The 24,923-nt window shown below is 42.7% G+C and overlaps 1 protein-coding gene across 2 annotated transcripts in view; it reads left to right on the top strand.

Annotated features, from left to right (window-relative positions):
- atrn (attractin) overlaps positions 1-24,072 on the top strand; it is a 114,183-nt gene extending 90,111 nt beyond the window's left edge. For both annotated transcript variants that reach the window (XM_084012567.1, XM_084012566.1), the window contains exons 27-29: positions 5,141-5,248; positions 18,444-18,558; positions 22,462-24,072. In XM_084012567.1, the coding sequence (XP_083868693.1) occupies positions 5,141-5,248; positions 18,444-18,558; positions 22,462-22,586 (348 nt within the window). In that variant the 3' untranslated portion in view covers positions 22,587-24,072. The remainder of the gene's footprint in view (positions 1-5,140; positions 5,249-18,443; positions 18,559-22,461) is intronic.
- Positions 24,073-24,923: the final 851 nt, after the last annotated feature.

The following is a 24,923-nucleotide window of genomic DNA, read 5'->3' as shown; positions in this document are numbered from 1 at the left end:
AGAGCAGATAAAACTACAAGTGGTCCTCGAGCATAAAGTCATCAATGAGGATAAAAAATATCATGTTGATGGGTCGAGTGGTATGCTGTGGACAGACATACAGATGCACACACACATGTGCATCATCTCCTTTTCGCCAAGTTTTTTATATATATACAGTATATTTTCATGTGTTCACACTTGTCAATGGTTATGTATCTGTCTCTAATTCAAACATACCTTCACATGCAGGCACATGCACTCTCTCTCTCTCTGTTTCTGAATTAATTAATTAGCATTTATGAAATTATACACACACATAATAAGTACATGACTGCTCATGTGTGGGTATCTCAAACTACCTACCTGCCTGAATGTGTGTGTGTGTGTGTGTGTTCGTCTCTTTACGCATAAGTCTCATAATTAAGTTTGTGTATGCATAGCTGGCTCTGCCACATTCAGATATTCACTCACACACACACTCTGCAGAAAACCAAGAGCCAATTTAAGGAGTAGGCGACTTGCACTGTAACTCCTCTGGCTGCTGGTTATCTTTGCGAGCGCTGACTGTTTGCAGTACAGCAGCTGCCGACTCGCAGCAGCAGCAGCACGGCAAAATGAGATTTTCTGCAAATTGTATCTTCTGCAGGACTCGGTCCAAAACTGTTTGTGCTCAGGATTCTCACGCCTCCTTAACTTACGTGGTGGCAGTCCAGTCCAGGATTCGGTCTTCAGCCTCCCTTCTCCCCCTAAAAACCTTGGACCGGCTGCTGCTCGGGGGTCATGGGGTCGTGTAAATCGTAGAATGGAAGACCTAATTTCAAAAACACGACTAAATACGATCTGTGATTTAGTTTTTTTGCTGCCAATTCTTTCATTCTTTTTGATTCTGCCAACGTTTTTTTGGCGAGCGTTGCCCGTCGTCCGCGGTAACAAATCTCCGGCAACGTGTTTGTTTACAATGTGTTTGATCGGCTGACTGCTTGCGTTTGCTATTGTAGCGATGTGGGCGGCGTTCCCAGATCTCACAAGGGTAAAAATCATATCATAAAGTAAAATAAATAGGAAGAGGGCCAAGACATTGCCAAAAAAAAAAAAGAATAAATACATAAAAAAGACATTTCCTTTACGCCTTGTTGTGTCTCTCTGTTGCTGTTGGGGGGAAACCTCTGGATCCAGGATCCATGCTGATGTCACGTCACAGCCTCAGAAACTCATTTCCAGTAGCAGCAGGAAGTTGTTTCAAGCAACAAAGAAAAAAGGGCTTTGATAAAACATTACCTCCAAACTGCAGACAAACAAAAATAAGTGACTTTGTTTTTATTTTATTTATTTATTTTTTAAACATAGCAGAGCATTTCTTGACATTGGACCTGAGAAAATAAATACATAAATAAATAAATAAATAATATATAATACATTACAATAAGAAGTGCTAAATATATGTACATACATACTTAGTTATATACATGTAAATAAATGTGATACAAATAGACAAACTAATACATTATAGAATGATATTTATAATTTTTTTGACAGGTGAGAATAAAAGAAACGGAACATAATACATTCAGTAACATTGCAGGATTAACACAACAGGGCGAAATAAACACATAACAAATGTTGCATCTCATGTTGTGGGTTGTGTGAATTAGCGACGGTACAGTCTGTTGTGTCGTGATCTTGTGGGTGTGTAAAGTGTAGAAGTGTATTTTAAGAGGAGAAAGAACAGGATTTTAATAAAATAAAAAAGAGAGGGAGGAATAAATGTTTTCCTGGCAGCGCTGGCTAATGATGTCTCATTGTCCGACTATTTTTATGATATCTTTTGTTTATTAGTATTTTTTTAAATGCAAATAAAGACATCCCAACAAACCTCGCTATGCGTAGAGGAGCATTTAGCAACTTTAAAGGGTTGGTGGAGACCAAAACTGAGCTTAAAGCAGAGTGAATCAGGTGCAAAGAAACGCAACAATGTCTGCAAGTGTAAATAAACAACTTTATGAGATGATAAAAATTAGAGTTTTGTGGTTAAACCTTGTTCTGCTTTTCCAAAGTTGTGAAATTGTTGAAAGCGACACATTTGTAAAAAAGAAAAAAAAATGCCTTCAGGGAAATGATCGCAACATGGTACAATCCCATAAAATTCTACACAGAGATGCCTTAAATTGTCACAATTGAATATATGAAAAATTTTATGTTTTTACCTTTTATTGCAATTGTCAATATAAATGTTTTAAATCCAGCTTGATGAAAGTTGCAGAACTTTAATTGCCCTTAAGCAAAAAAAAAAAAAGTTGAAATATATTATTGTCAATATGACAAAAAAAAAGTTAGCAACATGGTTTGAGCTGAGTGTTTAAATCAAGGTTAGCTGTGCGTCGGTTCCAGTGTGCAGAGGAAGGTGGACTGAATCCATAAAGTTTGTTTACCGCCAACAATCAGATGCTCCTCCATCTGCTTCTTATCCACTAAATCAATTCTGTTGCTTTGTGCTTATCAAGGAGTCGGCTTATGGAAGAAAAAAAATCTGCATGCAGATTCTTCTGTATGCCGTTTGCCAGACTGTTGATGTTCTTCTCTTTATTATCGCCACATTGTTTCCTATTTCTAGTGTCTGGTTGTTTATCATGACTGTATATCGGTTTCTTTTTTTCTTTTCATTAAGCATCTCTTATACACTTTCTCCTCCGCAAGCAGTAATATTCTAATTATGTTTCATCACTGGCTTTATTAAGCACTTTCATGTTTTATTAACTTGCAGATTTGCTACTTAACTCTCTAACTCAGGATTCATGCCGGCCGGTTTCCAGGCAGGATATGCTCCATCGTCCATCAGATGTCATTAAACTGGCTGCAGTCGCTCTGCAGAGCACTTTCCAAATTACATTATTCCTCGCCAGCTGCTGTGTGAATACATTGTGTGGGTGCTTGTGTGTGTGTGTGTGTGTGTGTGTGTGTGTGTTAGGTCACACAATTAAAGTGTGGAATGTTTGAAATAGTGGGCAGGAAGTGGTTGAAGCTCTGAGTGGTTTGGAGGCTACAACTAAGAGTAATTGAACAAATCACCTGCCGACGCGATTACTTGATTTCTCCTTTGATATATGAAATGCCAAGAATAATGATCGGCCATCCCAATTACTAGGTGAGGTCACGTCTGTGGGGAAAACATACTCAGTTTCTTATGAAATATGTTATGAAATGACGTAAATTAAAGTGTATGAGAAGTTGTCATCACTAAAAAAATATTTGATATATCATATCTGAAAAATGTAATAACTTAAGCATATTTTCCTGCATGTAAAGGCTAAAATGAATTATAAAAATTAACATTAAGAGCAACTTTACAGTTCCACAATCATCCCGATTAATTTGCACCTTTAAATCCAAATGTTTAGCTAGCTGCCGGTATGTCAGGGCTACTGACGTTTGGGTTTATGGGAGTATGACAAAAATGTAACTGCAAAAATCTTAAACAAAATAATATATTTTCATTCTAGTGTCACAGTTAAGGAAGTTTATGTGAAGTTGCACTAAATTGTCTTTTATTGAATCGTTTTTACATTTGGTTACATTGTGGCTTAATTAGTGGCTAATCATGCATGTCACTCTCATTTTAACGTTTGTTGTTAGCTTAGCTTAAATTAGGCTAACCCGGTTCCATCTCTGCTGGTTTCCTGGCAACCTCTCACAATGGCTAAGTGACGTTTAAACAAGATATAACAATCACAATAACTGGTAATTAGAGGTGCTGGCCGACTGCTTTTTCAAACAGAGCCAGACTAGCTGTGCCCCCCTATTTCTAGAGTCTAATGCCGAGCTAACATGCTACCGGCTGTTAGCTTCATATTAAACATCGGACTGGTGTCGATCTCATTCATTAGTCAGCAGTAAATGTGAATAATCCGATTCCCTCAAATGTTAAATAACTCCTAAGTAGTGACTCTGGGAAAATAAAGGTCCTCCTCCTGATCCGGCTGTTACAACAGAGAGGACCCCCCCCCCCCCCCCCCCCCCAACAGAGACATGCAGGACTTTAATGAGCTGCCTTAAACCCAGGACTTTAAATCAGGCTTTCCTGTAGAGAGAGAGACTTCCCCTGGAGCTGTTTTGCTAACCCTCGGTATGGATATGATTATAAAGCATTACATTTGGAGAGCGATTTGAAAAGGCTAACGAGTCAATAGACACAATTGTCAGCCTCGCGGGGGGGGGACCCGGTACGGCGGATTAATTACAAGCCGCTGATGCATCAGTCGGAGGTTCGTCGCCCTCTCACGCCAAAAGCTTGACTCCTCAAAGCCAAACACTTGGAAAATATTCTAAATAAAGCGTCCACTTCAACTCATATCGATTCTTTTTAGGTGGTAAAGTAGGTTCTGCTGCTTCGCTGCTGTGCTTTTAATCCTTTGCTGTACTTCAAGTAGCAAGCAGACCGCCGTCCCCTGTAGGGAACACGCATCCAATCCCACTTCAGAACACCTGAACTATCCTTTTAAATCAATATAAACTCCACGCACACAAAACCACATCGCTTGACTTCCCGTGTGCGAGGAAGTGCGTCTGAAACCAACTTCCTCGTGCAGCGTTTGCAGGTGGTTTTTTTATGTTTTTGTATGATGGAGCGCCGCTGCTGCTTCCATTCAGCTCGTCTCTCTATTTTTAGCACTCTGACAGTCGGCTTACCTGCTCCCTTCATCTCTTCCTTCCCTCGGCTTCTCACCTTCTGCCCTTTTCCAACATCGTTACGATTCCTCGTCTTCCTCTCTATCTATCTGTTTCTTCCAATGCGTCTTAATTCTGTTGTTTTTTTCTCCCTCCTCTTCCTCCAGCCGAGGTCCACGATATAAATCTAAGAAAATATGTCTATCTAATAGCCATGAAATCAACACCTTCTAAAGCGTTAAAGGCACCATCCATAGACGAGTACTTCCCCTTTAAGAAGGTTAAAGCTGCACTAACGTATTTATACTCTTAATGGATCAAATGGTTGTGTAACTTGATTAATTACTTGTACACAGTATATTTCACAGTTCTTCCATCATCACCTCCTTGATTTCAAGTTGTGTTGTGCTTTATTAATAGTGTAGTAATATTCATGATAATAATAGACAGTCCGTGTTTACCTGTCACTCACCCTCCTCTTCCTCCTCCTCCATAGCAACTGCTGAGGGAGATGCAACAGATGGCCAGCCGGCCTTTCGCCACCATCAACGTCGCCTTGGAGACGGACGACGAGCCGCCCGACCTGATAGGAGGGAATGTCAAGGTGAGTGCGACCATTTTCTGAGAGCGATGGGCCGCCCATCCCCCGGAGAAGATTTGATTTATTTATTTTACCGGCGCGACGGGAGCAGGAAGCTCCACCGGCATCGGCGTCGTCACTCATCCTCACCGGCCTTGTCTCCGTCGTCTGCAGTTTGTGATTACAGACGGATGCTCTCCGATTTAAAGGAACTCGGGTTCTTTCGCTTCCTCATAGGAGAACCCTTTGTGGTTCCTTTTTTTTTTTTACTTCAGACCTTTTAACAAATTGTGTTTTAATCCGTTTACTGCGATCACATCACAACAAAGTCGTTTTTGGCTTCTTTCCGCTGTAGTAAACCAGCCGATGTGTCAGTGAAAATCTAGGACTCCCACAACATGTAAAACTCATTGTGGTTGATGTCGGTGTCTACATGGCGGTAAGCCCCGCCCCCCTGATAATAAACACTAATTATTCAGTGAACAATTTCTTGCAAATGACTTGAACGCACCTCAAGAGTTAGAAATAGATATTCCTCACGCGTCTGTATTTTAAGCAAATCTTTCCCAGTCTGATTCCATTCATTTAGATGGGGGGGTTGGAAGTGTGGTGCAGGTCTCGCACACCTTAATGAGAGTCGCCGCGGTGGCTCGTCTGACTGGGACGGCGTGAAGAGTAACGCGGCACATTACACCAGTTATAGAGCCGGTTAATGTGGGCAGCGCTGTGAATCCTAATGAGGATGAATTCCGTTAACCCCGGAGTTAAATACATGCAGATGAGAGTAAAAAAAAAAAAGTGTTGGAGATTAAGACACTATACTTAGAAAATGACGGAGGAAGCTTCGTTCCAACTTTTTTTTTTTTCTTCTTCTTCATTTGGAAAATAAATGATTACTTAACGCCCACTCACGGGAGGATGTTTGTTGCATGAAAATTAAGAACGTTCAGGGACGCAATTAAAGCCATGTTTCATCTCACAACACAGCTTTGTCTTGGTGCGTCGAACCATCTGGGTTTTTTTGGGGGAGAAAATAAATGATAGAGAAATCGAAGGATGGAATTTTGTTAATATGGATGATTGTTGGAGCGAAGCCAACGGAGTGAAAGAGAGTCAGGCTTCATTTAGAGCCAATCGTGACCGACAGGGTCCGCGTTTCAGTGTAATATTAATAATGAAATTTTTATTTGCAAAATACAGGTCCATACATATAAACATATATACACATCAACAGAGCAGAACCGATAGGTAGAGTAAGGGTAAGAGAATGACAAAAAGACAGTAAAATGTACCAATTTAAAATGTAGGCCCTGAAGTCAAGGTTTGAGTCACATGACCATTTATTTTTAAGTTTTGGGTGTGTTGCACAAGAAATGTTTTCCTAAATAATCAGAAATCCCAAAGTCAGAACCTAAAACTAAAAACAGCAACAAAACAATTCTCCTTTTTTTTGTTGCTTTGTGTAATATTTTGCACATTGCGTATATTGTTTTTGATTGCTGGTATTGTTTGCTTTGAGAAAAAACATTTTGCTTGTGTTTCTTTACTCAGAGGAGGAAAAGTATTTTTTCCTACTTTTGAAACCCAATTTTCTACCATAATTGGTGTCTAGTCGTGACGAGATTTGGAGATATAATTTCAATGAAACTCCTGCTGCTATGCCAGAGTGTGGAGGCTTTTATATCGTGCTTAAATATCACGAATCTTCTGATGAAGCAACGTTAGATTTCTACGGTGTAGAGAGGAAACGTCTTCTGTTTCCCAACACAGGAAGTAACGGAGTCTCAGCCGGACGAATGGAGGAGATAAGAATTCATAATGATGATCAGGATAAAAACTGACTTCTCCACAAATAAAGCAACCAACAATGGATTTACACCACAGGTAGAAAAGTAGTTCCAACAAGCTGCTCTTTAGTTTTGAGGGTTTTTCTTCAATGCTGTGAGCAACACAAACCGATTAACTACCCGCCTGATCGGAACGTGATCAGATATATGATCAATGGAGCAGCTGTAAAATGGTGCACATTAAATTTCCTGTAAATTCTTCATAATAAAAGTCCCCCCCTTTATATCCGCTGCTAACTCTTCCTCTCCCTGCAGTCGACTTGTTTTATTGAAGATTAGCGGCTAATTTTGGTGCTTAACAAATTTCTTCTATAAATTCTTCACAATAAAGGTCCCCCTGTTAATTTTTTACAACGTTCTCTTCCTCTCTTCCTCTTTTATTGAAGAAAAGCAGCTCACACAGCTCGCCTAATTCGCTCCTAAACAAATTTTCCTATAAATTCTTTCACAATAAAAGTCATTAGTGTAAAAGCTTTTATTTTGATAGCAGCTCCAGTTTCCCTCCACTCGTCCCTTTTGGGAGAGAAGCTCACCGCGTGACGGGGGAAGGATGATTTGATAAATCGTCCGGATTGTTCCACAAGGCCGTCCACGCCTCCGTTGAGATCCGGACTCAGGGCGAGGCCGGACCACCTCAGGATGTGGTCTGGCTGGTCTGACCCCCCATGAGAGGGAGACCAGATCTTACAGACTTGACCGATGATGCGTCCCGGCCGTGACCGGATGACAAATGTCTCGTTGAAGAGACGAGTGTAGTGAAATTCCAAATTCTGACTTGGTGCTTGCATTACCCACAATGCAACTCAACTCACTTTATATAATAGCACATTACAAGGCAAGGGAATAAAGTAAACACATTTTTAAAAAATCAATACAATACATTGGAGATGAAGCTTCACAAAATTCACACACAACATAAAATAAATATGATGTTAAAAAGATGTTAAAGATAAAAAATCAAAGAAAAAAAAAGAGGTCAACAGACCAGAAGAGACGTTAAGAAAAAGCAAGGGAATGAAAAATTGATGTGAGCATTTCTTTTCTTTTTTAATTCATTTTTCACAAGAATTTCAGCGACTCAAAGTCATTTATACATGAAGCAGTGAAGGAGGGAGGAGTGCCCTGTCTTCTTTCTAACTTTTCCAAACTTTCAACTCTGACGCCGACTCAAGTGACATCACTTAAGGCAACTCCTCCGACTTCACACGACACGAAATCCCCTTTTTTCATTTCCCACTTCATCGAGAAAAAACGTAAACAGACTTTGATGTGTGAAACCGGCTCGAGTTCACGACGGGACACATCACTCGGCTGTCGGCTTTTTTTTTTTTTTTTTGCTGACTCACTCTTTCACCGAGCTTTTGAGGTGCCAGAATCCCCCGAATGGTCGTTAGCGGACTTGAAACGCGCTGAAGCAGCAGAAAGGGTCGAGTTTAAAAAAAAAAACGTCGGGAGATGACGACGGAGATGGAGAAGACTTCGTCATCGTAGCGAGAGAGGAGACGCAGAAGGAGCAGATTTCAAAGCAGCAGCAAGGAATCGTGGGAAAGGCGGCCGGGCGTTCGGCGCCGCAGGCCGCTGTAACTGTGACTGTGCACTTTGTGATGGATGACCTCGTGAGTGCAGATGCAGAATATTAGGGGTTCAGCAGGGTGTGCTCCGGGGCCCCCTCGGCTCTGACAGGGGCCATGCATCTCATGGGGGGCTGAGGCTCCCCCCCGGAGCACAAGGTGACTCCCAGCAGAAGGCTGGAGGCCCTCGGGAGGATCTGCAGCGAATCAAATCCCCCTTCTTCACTTCCTTTTTCTTCCCTTCTTCCTTTTGTTAATGCCCTCTTCCTTCTTCTTCTCTTTACTTGGGTGATTTATTCTCAACTTTATACTTTTTGTCCTTTCTTCTTTTCGCATTCTTATGTCCCTTCTTATTCGTCCTCCTTTCTTCATCCTTTTTTTCTGTTTTGTCCTTTTGCTTTTCAATTCTTCTTTCCTTGAGTCTTCAGTTTCAGTTTTATTCTCTTCTCTCCTTTTTTCACTTTGAGTTGTCTTCCGTTTACTATTTTATTAAAGTTTTCTTTCTTATCTTTTCATATTCTTGTGTCCCTTCTTAGTCTTCCTCCTTTCTTCTTGGTTTTTCATCCTTTTTCTTCTTCCCTTTTGTCTCCCTTTCTTCTTCTCTCCTCATCTCTTCTTCATTTTATTTCTCTTCTTTTTGCCCACACTTTGTTTCTGTTACTTTATCTGCGTTTCATCTCTATTATTCTCTTTTTCTCTTCCCTCTTCTATCATTTTCATCCTCCTCTGATTCTCTATTTTGCTCCACTTTGTTTTCCTTTCTCTTATTTAATTATCTCGTGTCCTTGTTTGCCTTCTCTTCCCTCCTCTTCATCTCATTTTGACGTTTAGTTTCATTTTCTTTTGTCTTTATACTTTACTTGGTATCTTTGCTCCCCTCCTCCTCTCTCATCTCCCAGTCTGACATCCTTACTTCGCTGTAGTGTTTCTCCTCTAATTTACTAGCCAGTCACTGATCCTATCGGCCGTCTGGGCTTTTCTGTTTGCCTTATCTGTGTGTGTGTGTGTGTGTGTGTTTCCCCTCTACTCGTGTGTTTGTGTGTGTTCCCGTGTAGAAAGAAAACAACGCCATCGTCCTCCTCATCATCCTCCACCTTCGTCTCTGCTTTACCTTTTCTTCTCCCGACCGCTGCTCTTCTTTACTTCCATTCTTCCCGTCCTGCTCTCCTCCTCTCCATCAGGCCAGGAGCATCCTAGAAGCAGAGATCCAATTTAGATCCTCCTTTCTCTGCCTTCGCCAGCTCGCACGGCGACAAACGCTATCCTATCTCCCCCCTCCTCCTCCTCCTCCCCTCCTCCGATTCAGATTGAGCGACTTGAAGCAGGTCCTCCCCCCTTGTTTCCATGCTGTTTTATCAGGCTGCTACAGTAGTGTATTAAGACCCGCGATCGGGTGAATACATGGGAGGAGGGGGGGAGGCGCCACACAGCGAGCTGAAGATCATTAAAGTTGTTTATGGCCTCGGTGGGAAGTCCAAACTTGCTCCACCGATGAGATATATTCACTCGGCTTCTGCCAAATGGTGCTTGCGGCCTCGGCATCACGGGCAGATGATTACCTTTCTGACGCCTTCTGCTCTGCTTTTATTTATAGACACCGTGGGACGAGAGGAAATCGGGACATTTCATGCAAGGAAAAAAAAAAAGGAAAAGGAAGAAGAAGAAACAGTGCAGTTTTATCCAAACGTAGTTGTGGTGCACCGCTATCTTCTATTTACTTCCTCTCATTGTGTACCGCGTTGAATATAGTAAAGATATGGCTGATTTTTAAAGCCGGTGTGATCACCTAAAATCCCACGATTGTGTCAATGTGGAACCAGAGGAATGCTCAGTTATGATCATTTCTGATAAATAGTGTGTGATAAACAAACTTGTGCTTCACAAATTCACAATCTAACAGACTGACTCTATTGTCCACATGTTAGAGATATAAAATTATGTTAGAGATCAGAAGAGACTAAACACCTTTATTTATCTTGGATGTCTGAAGTTTTATTCATATTTAAAAATTGATTGCGTCTATGACATTATTTATGCTGTCTTTCATAAGAAAGAACACTCTTGGTGTCCGATGAACAGGCGGCAAACCTCCAGATCTGAAAAGTGAAACCAACACTGAAGTGCCTTAAACGTGCATTCTCTCTGCTGGCCACCAGGGGGCGACTCCTCTATGATCGACTCTTGATGTATTATCTCAGTAAACATCATAAACATGAGTTTATGGTCTCAATCTCCAGTTTCAAGTCTTCTTCAATCCAGCATGATGTTCATTTAGTACTTTTAGGATGCTTTAGGGGGCGGGGCTACCTCGTGATTGACAGGTTGCTAACACGCTACCAATGCTAGTTAGCTACTAAGATGACTTTAACATTTAGCTGTAAAGTTGACCTTGAATTATAGAAGCTAACTTTGTTAGCAGCTTCACACCAGAATCCACATAGATCCAGATCCAGAAAGGTTGCCGCTCTCTAGCCAGATCCACCCGTCGCTCCAAATATATATATAAGTCCAAATATGGTCACTTCCTTTCACTGGTTCCTTCTATCCTTAGGATTAGCAGCTATAATTCGCTGTGCTTCAGAATTTAGAAGACGCCTCGGGAACCCGGCGGTGACTCATACTAAATAATCACTTTCACAAACAGGAAAAGGACTCGAGGCAAAAGGTGTTTTTAATTGTCAGCACTAATCAGCCAGTAAACGTCGCACCTCTCTGGGTGGAAGTCACGTATTTCTTCTCCCGTCAACAAATACTGTCTGTCTCCTGCACCGAAAATAACTATTTTCATACTAAAGATAATTTACTTTGAAGTTCTTTCAATCTCATGTACATTTTATTTTCCATCTAATTTAATTCTACAAGTTCAACTTTCACATTAAACTAAACAATATTGTTGAGTCCGTGTGAATAAATTAGTTTAAATAAGTTTGATTAGATTAAATTAAATAAGATTCAATTAAATGAAATCGATGCAAACTTCTACATAAGTGCCGCTTATGTAAAGTTAAGTGGAACTTTAACATAATGTGTTTATTTAAGTATTAGACGAGTCGGAATGGTTTAAAATAACACAAAAAAAACAACGTAGAAGCTTTTAGAGTTCAGGGGTCAGAATCAAGACCCGGAATTCAAATTCAGTGGGGTAAAGTGAACTCATCTCATTTTATCTTTTTGTTTTCTTCGCGCCGTGTTGAGTTTAAGTACGTGTGCTGCAGTTATTATCACAGGCTGACAAAAACATTTCCTCTCGCAAACTGAAGCCCGACTGGAAACTCATCAAAGTGGGCTCAGTGGAAGTAGCTGCACCTGGTGAGTCACAGCGGCGGGAGTTCGCCTCGCTTTCATTGGCTGGCGGTGGGGGGGAGAGAAGTCATCCCCCTGTGTGTGTGTGTGTGTGTGTGTGTGTGTGTGTGTGTGTGTGTGTGTGTGTGTGTGTGTGTGTGTGTGTGTGTGTGTGTGTGTCTCTTATCCTGCGTGCTGGGCTAATTACTGGAGGTAATTTATAAAAACCTTTCGCCGCTCTGCCTGGCCGGTCTAGATAACTCTCTGAGGTGGTGCTGGTGGGTGAGTTTGGGTGGTGGTGGTGGTGGTGGTGGTGGTGTTGGGGGGGTGAGTTCTTTAACACCATAAAACAAAGGCATCTGCTGGGGAATGTTATTAACATGCAGCCTCTGAAGAAGACCATGCACAAAAAAACACTACCTTTAGGGAACATCTTAGGCAGTAGGCACACAAAAAAAAAAAAGAAACCAAAAAAAGAGTTTAAAGGATGGATAATTGAATTTTTTTTCAAGGTGTTTTGTTTTTCTCCCACTCAGGACAAAATAAGTGTGTGTGTGTGTTTGTGTGTGTGTTGGAGATAAATCGTTTTTTTTTTTTTTTTAGGGCAACCTGTTTTTGTTTTTGTCGAGCTCGTCGGGTTAAAAATTGAGGTTGAACATCGTAAACAATAGTTTAAAATAGTCCCCGCCATCACATCCCACATCAGTCGGCGGCGAGTCTCTTCCCCGACTCACAAGTGTTTTTTTGTTTCCTCTGTGAGATTCGTGTGTCGAAAAAACAAGCGGGAATCGAAGAGCCGCCTGCAGCCGCCGTCGGCGCCGCGGTTAGAAATTGGACTTGGCAGCCGAGTCGTACAACAAGCCCCCTAAGCTGTGAAATTAAAAAGCTGCCCGTCTTCTTTTTATTTATTTGATTTACTTTTCTTACACGTAGAGTACAGATGTGTTCTCGCTTTTTCCCCCCACTTGTAAACACACGCCGGATGAGAAATAACGTTTTATTTTTTTCGCCCCGAGGCTAAAAACATGCCCGTGGACCGGAGCGAACCAGCCTGGTTGGATCGCTCCTGGCGAGGCCAAAATAATTGTTTCATCTCTCCGTGTAGCGAGAGAGAGCGAGGAGGGAACTTAGCCAAGTGTGATATTGCACCCACCTAATGCTGCGTCGTAATAGTTGTCAGTATTGTTTTTATTCCCATTTCTCAAGCGATCCACGGAAGCAGTATTTATAATGAAGTTCTCTTGGAAATGGGAAGACATGACCCTCATACCCATCTCTACTTCCGTCGCCCTGAGGGACAATATTTGGCTTTTACTTTTAATTAAATGGGAAAACAAAAAACTGCAACTTGCTCTCTTTCAGTATTCAGTTGGTTGGTTGGAGACTTTCATGTGGTTCACGCCCACAACTCGTGAGTTCTTAACGAAGCGTCTCCGAAGTTCTTTTGGAGCCTTTTTTCAGGGTTTCTGATAGAATTTTTTTTTTTTTCTTGTCTAGTCCGAGCAAAACCCGGAGAATCTTGTCATTTCAATAAGAATAGCTGGTCCGCCTTAAAAGTCAGCCCACCTTAAGCAAACCTAATTATCTGTTGTTGCTAACTAGTGCTAACCCCCTCCACCAATCAGCACACAGGGACAGCAAAGATGGGAACATAGGTCCTGAGGAGATTTTTCACAATAGATTCACGCATTCACAGCTTTAACGTTAGCGCTATTTCATAAATAGTTTCTCTCTCTCTGTTATTCCCTAGAGGAGTTTGCTACTTGAATAACACATTTGAGTTTAAGAAGCATCCTCGTAACACATCCCTGATGCTTTGAGTCGACTTCGGCCCGGCAGCCTGCCAGGATTTAAGACACCGGCGGAAACACTAACTTTTTAAAACTAATTAATAAAAGTTAGATGTTGCTGTGATTTTAGTTTTCTTCAGTCAACACAATTATTTTAAAAAGCACTTTGTTATTCCTCCCCTTCCTGTTAGTTTCTTCCCACATGACAACCAAAAAATGAGCTTGTGGCTCTTACTGGGGCACCGGATGGAGATTAAATCGCTGTTTATTTAAGTTCTATAGATAAAACCAAAAGTTTTATATAATTCATGGACGGCCTTTTTTTCAACAGAAGTTAACATTAGCGGCGGAGTCCGCCACGATTCACTTTCATTGTGTGGAATCCTGGTGCATAAAACACTATGTGTTAATGTGGGAAACGTCGTGTTGGATGACGCAGTTTGTTCTACGATTGTTTTGTGTGTAATCTGCAGTCGCACCACTATGTGGTGCCAAATGAGAATGTTGTTGAAGTTAAAATCTCAGATCAGGATCTCTGTTTCTTTAACCCTTTGGCGGCACCTGTGGTGATGAGAGGTAATTGCTTGTAATTGTATTTTTGGTACTCACTTTCCAGAGACAGTTTTGACGATTTTGTTTCTTTTTTCGTTGTATTTTCACTAATTTTAAGGTCTGTAGTCATCATTTTTCTTTGTTTTGTTCGGCTCAAATTAGTTGGTTTTTTTCGTTGTATTTGCACTTTTCTTTGCCCAGAGTCATCGCTCTTTTCTTTGTTTTTTTTCGGCTATAGAAACCGTTAACTCACAAACGGCGATATGTCGTCACCTAACAGACATTTATTTAAATGAAACTCTTCCAGATTATACATTTAAATGTTGTAAAGGCTGTAAACCTCTTTGTGTCCCAACGTTTTGTTCATTCAAGCAATTCAACTTTATTTGATGGACGTCACAGTTGAATTTGTTTTGATGCCTTCGTGCTGTTTACTTGACTGGAGGTATGAGGATTTGGGGCTTGTGTTGTTGCTTCTAGTGTCTCTCATAATTAAAAAAAACACCTTTATCATCGAACATGTCACTCACTTCTCTGGCTCATCCCGTTATGCTGTATTTTTATTGCTTTTACTTTTTCCGGGGAGGATAAATACATCAGCGTGTAATGGCCGGTTGTTAGAAAGTGCCAATCTTCTCGACAGTGGTCTCGTTTGTTTATGCCAATTATTATTAATATTATAGTTTGACTGTGTAATTAAATGCCATTCAAATTTCTTTTAGGATTATTGTTGATGTTAAAAACGCTACAAGTGTCACCACTAAAAGACTGGGAAAGACGAATGAAAGGAAGGAGACAGGAGATGGAGGTGAAAGCCATTTTTTTTTCTTTTAATGGAAACATTTAATAGAAGCAGCTCTGCTTTGCTTTGATAAGGTGTTCAAAGTTTTTCCTTGTCTGAGTCTTAAGGCCTTTACACACCGGGGGCGGCTTTTTTGTTCGTGTGATTCATTCCTGGGTCAAATTTTTTATTTATTTTTTTCAAACTGCTGTTTGTGTCATTGAGTGAAACGTTACGCAGCGATAAAAAGCAGCATGGAGTTTTGAGGGTTTTTTTTACTTCACGTTGTTCGAACCAAGACGCAAACTTTATTACTCCTTTTCAACCTTGACAAAGGGGGATCATTGAGGGTAAGGAAGGAGTGGATCTGCCTTCTGTTTAATCCGGGGTTTTTATTGTGAAGGGTAAGAACAGAAGGAGTGGATCTGCCTTCTGTTTGACAGTGTATGTATCTGGGGCTTTTATTGTGAAGGGTAAGAACAGAAGGAGTGGATCTGCCTTCTGTTTGACAGTGTATGTATCTGGGGCTTTTATTGTGAAGGGTAAGAACAGAAGGAGTGGATCTGCCTTCTGTTTGACAGTGTATATATCTGGGGCTTTTATTGTGAAGGGTAAGAACAGAAGGAGCGGATCCGCTTTCTGTTTGACAGTGTATATATCTGGGGCTTTTATTGTGAAGGGTAAGAACAGAAGGCGGAGCCACTCTTTCTGTTCCTACCTTTCACAATAAAAGCCCCAGACATATACACTGTTTAACTGTTTTGTTGCATTTTCCTGAAAGGAAACTCAATAAAAATGGTTTACAGTCGTTAAGTTTACGTCAGACAGACGGTGTTCATAGTTAAGGTGAGAAATGAACATGTTTGTGTTGTTTATTCGTATTAAAAGGCCTTTTAGGACGGGTGGCATACAGACTGTACTTGTCTTGATGCTGGCCTCTGTAAATAAACCCGACCCACCGAGAGAAAGAAAGTTAATCAAGGAGTTGAAGATGGAGAGGATACCAAACAAAAGCAGTGACCCATCTCTGTGTTTGTTGACGTTAAATCTCGCTCATTTCTCAAAGTCAAAGCGCCGCTCCGATGATTTATTGTCAAAAAGAAATCCAGCGTGTCGAGAGTTTCGCTGCTTGTATCCAAATAACGTGTCAAGAGAGTTTGTTATTTTCTGTCAGGCGTCGACGGCGCCACCGGCCATTTGTCTGCGTGTGAACCCCCCCCCCGTTGGTTCTCGAGGGTGGTTGCCGCAGCGACGCCGTGCAGCCGAGTGCAGGATCAACGAAATGTAAAAATGACATGCAGACAAAAACACAACCTTATCATGACCTTCTCTGTCCAAAGATACATTAGTATAGGAGGTTCTCATCTGCGTATGACAACACACACACACACATATATCCACACACACACACACACACACACACACACACTCCCTCGCTAAGCTCCTTTCAGAAGTGACATTTGTAATTTCGCCGGCTTCATTATCTCTTAAAGTAATTGGGTTTCAAACAATGTATTCCTTACAAACTTGTCTGTTAACAGCTTTAAAATAAAAAAAAGTGACATTGCCATGACAGAGCGGCTTTACAAGTCTAATCGTCGGCCAGTTAAATGTTCCCATCAGCCGAGTCACTTATCGGACTGTATGTGGTCTGACAAAGTCCAAGCGGACTCAGAAGTTTTTCTAAAACGTCTGATCGTGACTCGAAAGTTAATTTTGAATCGTGCTGCATGTAAAGCGTGTGTTTTTATGTCTTTTACATATTTTCCTTTTCCTTTCTTTGCCCTCTTATGTGCCAGAGGAAAAGCGGCGACTGATTTTAAATTCACAGTATTCGTTTTTGTTGTTTCAGAGAAGTTCATTAAATAACAAATGGACTATAATGTTCTTAAAAGGCTGGAAGTTGCTTCTCCGGGGGGGGAGGATGCACGCAAACAAACGTTTTTCTTCTCCTTTTTTTTAGAAATGTCATTTCCTCTCTTGTTTACTTTTTCTACCCATAATGCCGTTCTCGGCGTAGCCCCACGGAGACACTTACCTTGCATCTTCTGGGAACCTTTTAGAAGGCGCAGCTGCACGTTTCTATATCACTTCCCGTGTTATAGAAGCGTTCAGAACCGCGGGACCCCCGGTGAGATTCTTTAACGCAAAAACTGATTCACACACGAGACGGACATTACCGAGTGAAGAAGCACATCTGAAAGGGTTTTTGTTATCCGCCGACACACATGCAGTGGATGGAAAATAAAATAAATATCCCATAAACGCCCTTCCTTGTCAGATTGTGCACGAACACAGCCGGCTGCACAGATACACATGTGATATAAACAGACACGCATCTGTGCGGGGAATAAACAAACACATAATCCCCCTCTGTTACACCATCATCATCTGCACTGAACACACACACACACACACACACACACACACATCCAGGTCTTTGCACCTCTTTCCCCAGCTACCTGTGTGACAGCCTGTGTATCCTGCTGGTATGAAAGGTAAACCTCAGAGAGACGAGGCACGGAATAATTGTGTAAGAAATGGGTCAGAGCCTGAATATCATTACTGTCCTGCTCCCCGAGTGCACACTTACACTCTGTGTGTGTGTGTGTGTGTGTGTGTGACGAATCTGTGTGTGTGTGTGTGTGTGTGTTGCAGTGTTGTGAATCGGTGTGTCACACTCTCCTGCAGGCATCGGCACCTGAGGGCATTAAGCTTGAGTCTCCAGAGTATAAAGACCGGTGTGTGTGTGTGTGTGTGTGTGTGTGTGTGTGTGTGTGTGTGTGTGTGTGTGTGTGTGTGTGTGTGTGTGTGTGTGTGTGTGTGTGTGTGTGTGTGTGTGTGTGTGTGTGTGTGTGTGTGTGTGTGTGTGTGTGTGGGGTAAGTGTCAAACCAAGCCATGGTCTAGTTTCCTGTCCGGCTCTAGACGGCGAGAGAGAGATAGGGAAGCGTATCTGTATGCGGTTGCCAGGTATATCCGTATATCCTCCTATTAAGGTAAACCCATGAATATTGCACGGGCGGCGGCATCAGCTTTTTTTTTTACAGGCGGGAAAACCTCATCCCCACATATGGATGAGCTGCTGATAAACAGGAGTCAGGTGTGTGAGTTCGGCCTGCAGCGACACACAAATCCGGGCTCCCGGGGGCCGCCACTCCACACCCAGTCTCGGGGCCCTTCGCTGCATTCGTGCACAGTTGAGGGAATTTGGGAAGGAAAGAATCCAATTTGTGCTCACAGATCCATCCGTGTATCTGCAGCTATTTTTTCCTCCTTCTCGGCGCTGACACAAACAGTAACAGCAAAGCCGGCGTGATCCGTATCTCTGGAAGTGCCGTGTGTTCACCGGGAGGGTTTGTGATGTGTAATTTATTTATTTTTTTTTCTCTCTGCAGTCCGTCCCGAAGCCCATCGCCCTGGAGCCTTGCTTTGGCAACAAAGCCGCTGTGCTCTCCATCTTTGTGCGGTTACCCAGGGGCACCGGCGGCATCCCTCCTCCGGGACAGTCTGGTAAGAAGCAGCCGTTGAATCCCCCTTTTTTTTTTTTTTCACACGTCATCCGTCTTTGTTTGATTGTTGTTCTCCTTTTTTTACGCCGCCTGTCCTTGAGCCGCCTCTTCCAAAGCTCTTTTATGTTCCTGTTTTTAGTTTTGCTTCTTTTATTCGGCGTCCAAAGTCAGGCGATAAAACTGAAAACACAGTTTTACATCGGCAGGTGGCTTCAATCGTTCAACATCCACAGATGTAGATGAACAAACAACACTCTTCTGAGTCTATTATTAAATATCTGGTCACATGCTACAAACTAAGTAGGGCGCAGCATTTCACTTCCATACACCCAGGCGGACCTTTAACTTGCATTCTTTTTACCTTCTGTTCTGCAATTTATTTCAAAGGAAAATGAAATATTTGAGATGTGATTAACAAATCCTTCTCATTTGATTGGACCGCTAGTCTGAATGGGCGGGATAGTTTTGCATGACATGGCGCTATAAACGACTGTTGGTTCCACAAGTGAAGCCAAAGCTAAAGTGCCTTAAACTTGCATTCTCTCCAGTGGCCATAAGGGGGCGACTCCTCTATTTTGCAAAAAAATGTAGTCCGATTGCATGCAGTCCGAGTGAAACGAACGAACGTCGTGTTACCTTCTGTTTTGTTCTGCGATTTATTTGGAAGTAAAACAGAATAATTGAGATGTGTCTAAGAGCGAAATCCTTCTCATTTGATTGGTCTGCAAGTCCAAGTGGGCGGGATACGGTTTGCGGACTGTTGGTTCCATTAGTGAAGCCAAAGCCGAAGTGCCTTTAACTTGCATTCTCTCTGCGGGCCATCAGGGGGCGACTCCTCTGGTTGGAAAAAGAAGTCCGATTGCATGGAAGTCTATGAGAACATGACCCTACGCTGCTACGGTGCCGGATCCAAGCAGCACTTTCAGAACCCGAAGGCATGAAACGTGAACCCAAAGGCCACAAAAGCAGATGTAGTCAACCAAACCAGGGAGGACTATGAACCAGGACCCGGACTTCTTTGGTGATTTAAATAATAAATCACTATAATACAACTTGAATCAAGTTGAATCCTGTATTATTACTTAATGTTGTGTCAAAATCCCGTCTTCATTTATTATACATAACAACATCAGACTGGTTACTAGGGATGTCCTGATCCGATACCCGGATTTTTAAGGTGGATCGGGATCGGCCAAAGTGGGACTTTTCCACCGGATTTTGAATTATTGCAGAAAATAATCTATAAAACAAGTTTGTGATACTCACAAACAAGTCAACACAACTTTTCTGATCCGAAGCGTGAATGTAATCGGCAGAAAAGTACAAACGCAACGAGGCGTTAAGGCGGACTGATCGGCGTTCTGTTGCTTATATTAGCTACTTCCTACCGACCGCCTTAAGACATGTAATAGTGTCGGGTGTTTGCTGACTTAGTTCACCGGTTATCACAGATCTTATTTCAGGTGTCGGAGGTGTCTTTTCCTTCAGTGCTCACGTTATGCATATTCCTCGGGAAAGTTGGTTTAAATGACATCACCTTTAAATTAAGGTGGAACGGGAGTTCTGGTGGGTCTCCGGTTCTGTTGGGAGGCTATGTGGTGCATTCAGGAGTGCGGGGAGTCAGGTGATGAATTCAGCCGTGCATACAGTAGGGACACGGTCTCACATGGGATATTTAAGAATACATATTTGCTATTTCTGTCTTTGAGACGTGAGATTAATTCGACCGAAACGTCTCAGCGTTGGCGTTTGACGCACAGAATCTTCAGAAAAAGCAAACAAGACGAGTTTCTCAGTGCAAACAGAAGAGAATGGTATTGATTTTCCTTTTTCTCCAGACAGTGAAATCCTCAGAAGTGCGGAACATGTGGTCCGAGCGTCGAGAGACAGAATCATGAAACAGATGATGGTTTTGATCGTTTGTTTGCGTGTCACGTCGTTAATATGGCGTGGACTTCTTGTCTGTGAGGTTTAAAGTGCAGTCTGGTGTCTCTCCCTCCCCCCCCTCTCTCTTCCTCCCCCTTTCTGATAGCACTGAGAGACAATTGAGCCCATTTTCATCTTCTGCTGTGTCACTTTGCTCTCTTTACATTCCCGTCCGTCCTTCATCTGTTTCCCTTATCTTCCTGCCCGAGACGGTCCGATAGGCCCGGGAATAAACACTCCACTTCACAACTTCTTCTTTTCCGTCTCCTTCAAGGACTTAAACAAGAACTTGATTCCCTTTCTGTATTTTTTTTACAGCCTCCCACAGTTGCCCCCCCCCCCCCCCCCCTCCAGACCACCATCGTGCCCCGAGGCTCCTATTATTTACCACATAGTCCTGTTTGTCATAACAGAACCCAGCTCGGCTCTCGTGGAAGAGTTAGCCCTCGGGCGGCCCTTGTTGAGACCCTGTTAGCCGTGTTGCTGCCGCCTCCTCGTGCCCACCAGGGTTACCGCCTTCTAACGCTAAAATAATGGATTTATCTCCGTTTATATATCATAATATATATAATATTTGTATATCCGAGCCCTAATCGAGTGCTTTGAACCGTCCTGTGGGAAAGGAAAGGAGCTGCTGGTCGCAGCCGGTTTCACTGGAGACTCTCCGACTCTCCCATGTGATCACCGGCACCTCGTCTCCCCGGGGAGTGTGTTTCTCCGGCGACCGTGTGTGTGTGTGTGATCGTTGGGCATGTGTGTGTGTCTGTGTGATCGCTGGGAAACACGTCCGTCACCCGAGAACAATGGAAGTTATTATAATTTCACAGCTCAGAGTGGATTAATACATGTTTATGAAGTGTGCTATGAGTAAATAATTGCCTGCACCTGTGTGTGTGTGTGTGTGTGTGTGTGTGTGTGTGTGTGTGTGTGTGTGTGTGTGTGTGTGTGTGTGTGTGTGTGTGTGTGTGTGTGTGTGTGTGTGTGTGTGTGTGTGTGTGTGTGTGTGTGTGTGTGTGTGTGTGTGTTTTCCACTCCACACTAGATCTAAAGGGGCTTTGTGTTTGTAGTGGGGAAAGTGAAAGCCAATACCAATAAGTCATGCAAATTCATTGATGTTTTAAGTGTGTGCTGCTGATGGACATTATTTACCCACAATGCCTTGTAAAGAATAAAAGGAAGTGGAGGAGGTGTCAATACTGAAGGCGAGTTTATTCGTTTAGCATCTTTCGAGCACAAGTGACCAGAAAAAGTGCTTTAAATAAGTCAATAAAAAGGAGAAAATTAAAGAATAATAGACGAGGAATCTGTTTAATTTGCAGCCAAACTGATTTGTGAGGCTATATATTTTTTTTTATTACATTTTTATTGTTGGATTGTGACTATAATATGTAGTGATTGTGACATTTTACAGTGTAGAAGTAAACATCCAACATCCTCTGAATCTGACGTTGACTTGGTTTCAGTCTCGTTGTAATTAAAGGGAAATAAAACTGCAGAGGAGAAATGAATCGACCAATGACACACGAGAGCTTCCAATTAAGATATTTGATTGCTCTTAACGTGGCGGATTGTTGTCGTGCAGCTCCGGGAAGCTTCTTAAAATAATGGCTTATATGTCATATTGTCAGGTTTTTCAAAAAACAGAAACAAATACTGAAATTCCATTAAAGGTTATGACAAACCTTATTGTGTGAAATGGTTAATAAATATACTAATACATATATTTGGTTAAGTTTTATCTGTTTTTTTTTAACTTGAAAATATGCCATTATTTTAAGAGGGTGATGATGTGTGTTCAGTATAAAGATATAAATGTTGACTTTTGATTATGATTGACATCTTTGTGCACATTTTGCATCCCTTACTATAAAACGTTCTGTCCTCAGGTGTTGTTTTATGGACTCATTGATTCACTGATGATGAATTTGAACGATCCCACTGTGATAAATGACGTTGTGTGGGTGTTTTGTCCCTGCAGGTCTGGCGGTGGCGAGCGCGCTGGTCGACGTCTCCCAGCAGATGTGTTCGGGCTACAAGGAGAAGTCTGGAGGTCTGAGGAACCGCAAACAGCAGCCCACCGCACAGCCGTCCACCTGCATCTGACCACGCAGCCCCCCGCCGCCGTCCTCCTCCGCCACCCCACCACTCCCATAACCCCCCCTCCCTCCCCCGCTTCGGCCCCCTCCTTCATAGACTCCCGCCAGCTCCGCTACGGCAGGGGAGAGGTGCATGCTGGGGGACGCAGGACTGGAAGGGGGGGCTGAGTCGTACAGCGGACCGGAGCCTCAGCCTGACGGGAACTCTGGGCCCCCACAAACTGAATGACAGAGAGTGGACATACAAAGGGGAGGGGCTTGGAGGTGAGGGAGGGAGGGACAGAGCGGGTGCTGACTCCACCCCTCCTCTCAAAAAACGAAAAGAAGAAAAAAAAAACATTTTACATTTGTCGACACCGCCTCGTTAACGCTAACGAGTCGGCCGCGGCTTGCTGCTAGAAGAGATCCTCGTCTCGTAGTTTTTTGAAAGAAAAAGATCCAGAGACTTTGCAACCCTCTTTTGTTTTCACTTAAGTTATTGTTGTTGTTTTTTTTTTTTTGTATTGTTTCATTTTTGAAGGTAAGAAAACAAACTGTTTAAGCATTGCACACGCAGAAACACACACTTCCAAAAACAAAAAACAAACAAAAACTTTCCAGGACCCGTTTGGACCCCGCCGCCCCCTGCTGTCAGGTTCACAGCACTGAGGGGCCGCTAACCCCGCCCCCCCGGTCCAGTCTTCCTTTATTGAAGATCCACAGGCCCATTGAATCCCCTCCAGCTGATTTACTTGCAGTGAAAGCCGATTGGCTCGGCAAACAAACGGTGACACACAAACCCCCTCTGATGTCCAACGATCGGCTCCCTGTCGGCGCTGAAACAGGCTTCCTATAGATCGCCTGACTCCGATTGACCGGATTGATTAGGCTGATCTGGGGGGGAGAAATCCTGTTGCTCTCCCTTTACCGTTCGATGCCGATTGTCCCGTGTCCCCGAGCGACCTACAGGCGCCCGATTAGGCCCCCGCCACGGTGACGTTCGATGCCGCTGTGGAGTTTCTGATCCTCCCAACAGGAAGCAGAATGAGCAGCGATGAAAAGCATCGGCGTCGGTTTCCTCGTTTGCACCTTTTTGTTGAATCGGCTTCTAATGGAAGACCTTGAGGTTTCATTCGTTAGAAAGAGTAGAGAAAGAAGAGCATTCATTCTTAAAATCACCTCTTGTTGTCTGGTCTCTTGGGCTCGCTGTGTTTTTGTGCTCTTGTGTGGTTCCTCGAAGCTTCTCTACCTGCTCTTTATGGAATCTACTCCAGCTTTAAGGAAACATTACTACTGGGGGGAAATGAGGGAAAACACAATGAAAAACACTCACAAAAGGAAGTCATTTCCTGTTATGTGAGGACCGCGGGGTGTTAAATCTTCTCCATTCTTTCATAATTCTTCGTTCCATACTATCGACCTGCAGGTGTTATAGTATGAAACTTCGAATTATGAAAGAATTTTTAAGGAAACATTACTTGTTTTTGCCAACTGGGGGAAAATGAGGGAAAACACAATGAAAAAGACATAAAAAAAGGAAGTAATTTGCGGTTATGTGAGGACATCAGGGTGTTGAATCTTTCCTTTTTTCGGCAGCGAATATCAGAGCCGGCTTGGAGTAGTCCATAATGGTCATTCTTTCATAATTCTAACTTTCAAACTATAATACCTGCAGGTCTTTGACTGAAGGCAGAGAGGCATAGAAAATATATTCCCCCCACTCACAAAGTTATTAACTTTCCCGCCCTCGGAGAAGTACAGTAATAGAACAATTTAATAACTCAACATTCAGCCCCTAAAGAATGCAGCTTTTTTAGTTCCAGGCTCTCTCGCATGTGTTCAGCATACTAGAACTGCTTCACCGTCTGGTTAAAGGGCACATTTTTAGCACCGGGGAGAAGGTCAGAGCAGAAAGCATGAACAAAGTTGACATTCTGTAATTATAGAGAGCTGGATGTGCTCCCGAGCTCCGGCAGCGACCCCACGGCCGGCGCTAAGGAGCCCACTCTTCATAAAGGCATCAAAGGTCTTCACTTTTACTCCTCATTATTCAGCTTTTCACCGTTTTCTCTCTCGTTTTTTGCTCTTTTCTTCACTCGAACAACCTCTTTTTTTAGCCGTCAGGCCTCGTTTAGGTTTTATAATATCTATCAGCCGTCAGATGAAAGTGAGGAGAATCGACTGTTTCCCGTGTGATTACAGACTAAAAGTTTGATTTCATTAAACGCTGTTTCAGTCGGTCACTCTGCTTCTTCTTCTCGGGTTTGCAGAGGTGGTTGGGACTTTTTGAAAGTTTCTGCTTGACAGGGAACCAGCCGTCGTCTGGAGGTGTTGTTCTGCACATCCTGTTGGAGGGAAACGTTTA

This window comes from Eutrigla gurnardus, assembly GCF_963514095.1.
Source record: "Eutrigla gurnardus genome assembly, chromosome: 7".
In the NCBI taxonomy this organism is placed as follows: domain Eukaryota; kingdom Metazoa; phylum Chordata; class Actinopteri; order Perciformes; family Triglidae; genus Eutrigla; species Eutrigla gurnardus.
The sequence above is the reverse complement of the archived record's forward strand: the minus strand, read 5'-3'. Positions and strand labels throughout refer to the sequence as shown.